Below are 7,011 nucleotides of genomic sequence, written 5' to 3' on the forward strand. Positions count from 1 at the left end.
AGGTTCTTCTTCTGTACCATAGAGTGGTATGGAAATCTCTAGTAGTACTGAGAACCCTATGTTGAGGGTCCATGCTCCCTCAGTCCCTCAAACAGACAGCTGCTTTGAGATCTTATCCCCTGTCAGTCATTCATTGGTCCTGCACCTTCTTGGAATTTGTCCATTCATTTCCATCGCTCTTCTACCCAATTTCAGCATGCTTTCTGAGCTTTTTTCTTTTTTAATTTAAACTACTAACAGGAAAGTAGTTGTTTTCAGACTATAAGAAAGATACTTTTTTCTTTGTGCCATGCAAGCATCCTCAAGGAACATACTATGTAAAGTTATGAATACTTAGGTACCCATTTGAAAGAGGAGAAGGAGGAAGGACAAAGAAAAAAAGAGAGAGACACACACATATCTCAAGAGTTATCCTGCTACACAGAGATTAAGACATAGTTTCCAAGAGCCTAAATTTCACTGGGAATGAATGATCTATAAAAAAGCTAAAGTTTTCTTGTATAATTTTTGTAAAGCTATCTCTGCCATAATTCTATCTATGCCATCCACTATTTAAAATTTGTTTCCTTACTCCTCCTCCTTCTTCTCCTTTTCTTTATTTCTTTCAGAAAAGGGACAGAATTTATAGTTGGTGACCCATGGTTTAGAGTTTTCTTTCCCTCACTTGCTAGTAATATGATCTCAATGAAGTCACAGCATCTCTCTGCACCTTGAGTTTTCTATTTGCAAAATGGAAGTAATGCCACTTGTCCATACTCACAGAGCTTTTGTTAGACCAAGAGGGAAGGTTTGGTAAACCTTAATTTACAAAATCAAGGCCCGGTAAACCATAAAGTATTGGACAAATACAGACTCCATTGATTTAATGCAGAAGCAGAATGGTGTGAGAAAAAAACAGAGGTTGTAGAGTCAGGTATACCTGTATTCAGTTCTTGCATTTGCCACTGACTAGCCTAGTATAATCTTAGTTTGTGTGTAGGCACAAATCTAGTAACACCTACTTTGTGGTCATAGGAAGAAATCACATAATTTTATAAATCTCTGTAAGATAAACAGGGATACATTTTATCTCCTTTTCTTAGATGAAACAGTTGGGGCTCAGAGTGTTAAAATTTGGCTAGGGATATTCAGGTAAGTAAATGACATTATCAGAATAAACTCTTGGTATCCAATATAAGTTTCATGTTTTAGATAAATTATATTAGGTAATCTCAAAGAAAGAGTTCCATGTCCATTGTAACATGGCATATACATATGAACATACACACAGATGAGACCCATAGAAAGATTGTTTTTAAACATGCAAATATATTCGTTCTTGTGCATTGTTCTTGTCCAGTTTTCATCTTTTATCGTCAACTTGTACAAATTAAAAAATGTGGTCTTATATCAAGTTAATGACCCAGGAGAAGGGAAAGACTAATCGGCTCCCTTTTCAGTTGTAGTGCTGGTTGACTCACAAAGCCTGAACGTCATGATTTACATTTGATGAGCAATGTATATTCGAATTATAAAAAAAGAAAGTCGATGGCTTCAGTTAGGTATTAACCCAAGACTTATGGTGGGGTTCACCTGAGGTTCTATAAATTTCATGTCTCCCACTCTGCTTTGTATTACACTTGGCTGGTAATAATTTTTTTTTCCTATAGAAACTTCCTTGATTGTCAGTACATCTCCAAGGGCATAATCATGATATATTAAAAAATAATCATGTAAATTATAATCATCTCACATTTTCCAGAATATTTTTAATGATGAGGATTTTTCTGTATAATTATTGATTGGGACTTTTCCTGGCTTGGGATAAGGTAATCATAGTTAAAGTGCAGGACTATAGACTTGATGTTAAGACTTGATATTGGGGCATAACAAGAAGGTAATTTATACTTTTGCCTTGGAGAAGTTTTTTTGTTTAAATTATGCCAAACACCTAGTAATTTTATTTTTAATATCTTTTAAAAATATATTTATTTTGAGAGAAAATAGAGCACAAGCAGGGGAGGGGCAGAGAGAAGGAGAGACAGAATCCCAAGTAGGCCTCATGCTATCAGCATAGAACCTAATGTGGGGCTCAAACTCACAAACTGTGAGATCATAACCTGCGCTGAGATCAATAGTTGGACCCTGGTTGACTGAGTCACCTAGGGACCCCAAAACCCCTAGCAATTTTAAAACTGAAATACAGTAAGAGAGCATATTTTTAACTATTCATAGATGCATAAAATAAGTATACAGACTGGGAAAAGAAGTGATTCGATCTTGAGTTTATAAGTATGTACTCCTAACAACCATACAAATAATTAGACTTTCAGTATTGTTTTCACATTACTGTTTCTAATGTTGAAAAGAGTGTATAGCCATGTTTTTTGTGCTGACAGTGATAAAAATGCAAGGCTAAGTTGTATTAACATACTTTTATTAAAAAGCAGTGCTTGAGCATTTTTACCACATTTACATCCTTCTTATAACTTATATCCCTCCTCTTTTCAATTTTTTTTTAATTTTGTTAAATGTTTTATTTATTTCTAGGAGAGAGAGAGACAGCGTGAGCAGGGGAGGGTCAGAGAGAGAGGGAGTGACAGACTCTGAAACAGGCTCCAGGCTCTGAGCTGACAGCACAGAGCCCGACGCGGGGCTCGAACCCACAAACCGCGAGATCATGACCAAAGCGAAAGTCGGACGCTTAACCGACTAAGCCACCCAGGCGCCCCTCCTCTTTTCAATTTTTATCAGAATATTTTCTCCATATTATTCTTCAAATAGCAGGCTAACTTTTCTGAGGACTTGACAGAGGATGGAACTCAGCATGATTGCTGGTAGCAAAAAATCAAAGCATACTTGTGTCTTGTTTCTGCCCACTCTCCTAGAAGTAAGTTGTAGCATTCAGGGAAGGGAAATGTTCACATTCATTACAGGGATTTCCCTTGTGCAGTGTATTCATGAACTTTAAAGTTATATGTTTGCATATTTTAATGGCTTGGCTTATAGCATGTATATTTTTCACAGTATTTGATATTACTGGAATGATTATTTTTATTTTCATAAAACCGTGAAGTTACTGAAGGAGTACATTAAGCTAAGAGCATAACACTGAGAGAGTCTTCACTTCCAAATCAGCCCAATCAATTAACTTATTCACAAATATGTTTTTAATGCTCCAGGTCTGGGTTTTTTTTTTTTTTTCCCAATAAAATATTTTATAGTATGGCCCAAAAATATAGCCAAAAGTAGGTTCAAATCCAGTTTACTTTACTGTTTTTCTGGAATGATCTAAGCATTGAAGATAGTCACCCCTGCACATTGTAACCTGTTGTCTTGGCAAAATTATTACTGGCAAATATTTTACTCCCAAAAGGGTCTTGGTATAGATAAGCAATTATATGTCATTTTACCAATTAGGTAGGTATTGATGATATCTTCTTCTAGACTCTCTTTTTCTATTCAAAGCCTGGAGAAATCTAAAGACACTGGAATTTAAAGATGTATGGCTCCTTCGTGGCAAAACTAAAATTTACCATAGTTGTTTTGACTTTAGCCTTGAGTCTTTTCCAATTTAGATTTTTAAAGATTTGTCCTGTGACTATTTATTGTTAGATATATTAATTCTCTTTCTGTCTCTCCCTTGCTCACTCTTGCTGTCTCACTCTCTCTCATTCTTTCTTTGTATTCTTGAATATATTTATGTGTAATATAAAGTATTTAGAGAACATGAGATAAAGTGAGCCATACTAATTGTAAGCTATCTCCTTGTGATGAGAAATTTTTGGAAACACCATTAGCACCAAGCTGCTGGATAGCATTAAAAAGCTAGCAGCACAACACTGTGGCCAGTTTGACCTTTGGAGGAAAATGTAAATTTGTCTTGATTTGGCCAGCCTGTACCAGAGATTATTATTTTACTGATATCTGTCCAGCTCTTTTGGACTGGTCACTCATAATTGATCTAGATCTCATGTATAACAAATTCAACTCAGGCAAAATGATTTTACTTGTTTTTCCAATTGCTATCAGCTCTGGAAATCAGTATGTGCTTCTAGAAATTAAGGTAGTTAGCAAGAATGTTTTGTTCATGCTTAGTGGTAATTTTCTTTTTTCGTGTTGGCTAGATTTTTCTAGATATGACATTTGGTGCAGGAGGACACACAAAAGCCATTCTACAGAAGGAGTCAGATATTATCCTGTATGCCTTAGACCGAGACCCAACAGCTTATGCAATAGCTGAACAGCTTTCAGAATTGTATCCGTAAGTAATACTTTTGTATAATTATTGAATTTTCATGCTGAGTTTTATAGAGCTTGGTCTACCATTTTGGCATGTGTTCTCCCTTGTGTGATGTTATACTTCACTACGCTACATACTTTTTCCTCAAAAGAATTAATGTAAATAATGTTTCAGTACCACTTAAAATGATATTACTGCCTTTATCCTTTATGAATTCATAAAAATGAATACAAATGATTTATGACTAAAATATGAAGATGGGTTGAAATCCATCCATGAATAATGTTTTGACAAATAAGCCTTGGTTTAAAAAATAATTTTTAAAGAATTTATGAGTTACAGTTTCCAAAAATTTACTGAAGTAAATAAGTATGTGAGAATTCTGCAGAATTCATTAGGTCACATACATCAATGTGATGCAGTTGTTGTCTCTGAATTCTTTTTGAAATTCACAAGTAAATTTAGAGCAGTTTGTCCCTCTGTCAAGAATTAGTGAGCTTTCACTGTAAAACTTTTTAAGAATATAAAATATTGCCTTCCTAAGTTCTTCCTTAGGAAGAGCTTCCTTCCTTCCTTTTCACTTCCTAAGTGAAAACATCTTCCTTTAGAGAAAATGTTGGATGAGATATGCCATGTTGCTTAAAAGTTATCAGCCTGAAAAAGGAAAATGTCTTGAAGTAAAGATAACCATCTACAAATAAGTAAAGGGCTATTTTCATGAATGTTCTCTTCTCACATGCTTCAAAGACTGAAATCAAGAAAATAGATGAGAATTTTAGAGGTAAATTTTGACTTGATATAATCCAGGGTTTTTTGCAAATTCTAACTGTCCAATAATGAAGAGGTCCATTTGGAAAAATAGCAACAGTATGACCATGGAAAAGTTTAATCACAGACTAAAGATAGGAAGATGAATTACTAATCTAGAATAGTCTATTTCAAGTTTCAGGTCCCAAACTCTTTGCAAATCTATCAATGTGATTAATTCTCCCAATAAAAATGTGAATAAGTACACTGAAGTTTTTGTTTGCAACATTAGAGGGTTGATTAGAGTGCCTGAGATCAGTTTGATACCAGGTTATTTTCTTCTAAGAAAAATATGAGGATATGATTTAATGATATGATATCTTTTTTTTTTTTTTTGAAACCTGTCTGTCATTCTGCAGTGTACTATAGATGCATCTTCTTTAAGAAGATCTTGTATTAGGACATTCATGTTTGTAAAACATCTTAGGAGTTCACTAGATTATGACCTGAACATTCATAGAATGCATGTAGGTTTCCTATTTCACTACCATAGAAAAACTGGATTTTCTTATATATTATTGTTTCTAAAGGCAGTGAGTTCCAGTTCAGAATTTCCAAGGTCTCTTATTCCTTCAGATAGCCCCCTTTTCTTAGATGGAACTTTTTAATCAATTTTATCAGGTGTAATTTTTTATCTAACAGGGATCTTGAGACTCTATTGTCTTTTCAATTTACAGTAGTAGAAACTATTAGCTAGGTAGATTAAATGATTTGCTAAAAGGCATATATGACTGAATAGAAACAAAGCATGCATTCTGCCCCATCAGCTAATAATCTTATTATGTTTTTGGGGAGGAAGAGGTGACATACAATGTTATGTTAGTTTTCAGGTATGCATCACAGTGATTTAATATTTCTACACATTACTCCATGCTTACTATGGTAAGTATAGTTCTCATCTGTCACAATACAACATTATTACAATATTATTGAACCTGTTCCCTATGCTATGTCCCTATGTTTCATCTCTGTCACCTATTTATTTTATAAATTTAAGTTTTTGCCTCTTAGTCCTTTTCAGCTATTTCACCCATCCTCCCACCCACCTCTTCACTGGCAACCACTAGTTTGTTCTCTGTATTTAAAAGTCTGCTTGTTTTTTGTTTGTTCATTTTACTTTTAGATTCTACACATAAATGATATCATAGAGTATTTGTCTTTCTCTGTCTCACTTATTTCACTTAGCATTAATACCCTCTAGTTCCATCCATGTGTTACAAATGGCAAGATTTCACCATTTTTATGGCCAAGTATTATTCCAATGTATATATACCTTTATCTATTAATCTGTCAGTAGACATGGGGCGCCTGGGTGGCTCAGTTGGTTAAGTGACCGACTTTGGCTCAGGTAATGATCTCACAGTTAGTGGGTTCGAGCCCCGCATCGGGCTCTGTGCTGACAGCTAGCTCAGAGCCTGGAGCCTGTTTCGGATTCTGTGTCTCCCTCTCTCTCTGACCCTCCCCTGCTCATGCTGTCTCTCTCTCTCTCAGAAATAAATACAACATTTAAAAAAATCTGTCAGTAGACTCTTGGGTTACTTCTGTATCTTGGCTATTGTAAATAATAATGCAATAAACATAGAGGTGCTATTATCTTTTGAATTTAGTAGTTTTGTTTTCTTTGAGTAAATACTCAGCAGTAGAATTATTAGGTTGTATGGTGTTTCTATTTTTAGTTTTTTGAGGAACCTCTATAGTGTCTTCCAAAGTGGTTACACCAGTTTACATTTCCACACAGGAGTGCTCCCTTTTCTCTACATCCTCCTTAACTCTTGTTATTTCTTATCATTTTGATACTAGCTATTCTAACTGGTGTGAGGTAATGTCTCATTATGGTTTTAATTTTTATTTCCTTGATTAGTGATATTGAACATTTGTTCATGCATCTGTTAGGCCTCTGTTATGTCTTCTGTGGAAAAATGTTTATTCAGATCCTCTGCCCATTTTTATTTATTTATTTTTTGTTGTTTTTTTTTTTTTTT

At 34.6% G+C, this 7,011-nt stretch overlaps 1 protein-coding gene across 1 annotated transcript in view; it reads left to right on the forward strand.

The window, feature by feature from the left end:
- Positions 1–4,106: 4,106 nt before the first annotated feature.
- Positions 4,107–7,011, forward strand: part of METTL15 (methyltransferase like 15) — a gene marked incomplete at its 5' end in the record, with an annotated part of 112,306 nt that continues 109,401 nt past the window's right edge. Inside the window, one exon of the mRNA XM_039221467.1 lies at positions 4,107–4,243. Coding sequence (XP_039077398.1) covers positions 4,107–4,243 — 137 coding nt within the window. The remainder of the gene's footprint in view (positions 4,244–7,011) is intronic.

Source organism: Hyaena hyaena, unplaced genomic scaffold, assembly GCF_003009895.1.
Source record: "Hyaena hyaena isolate Hyena2069 unplaced genomic scaffold, ASM300989v1 scaffold_991, whole genome shotgun sequence".
Lineage (NCBI taxonomy): Eukaryota > Metazoa > Chordata > Mammalia > Carnivora > Hyaenidae > Hyaena > Hyaena hyaena.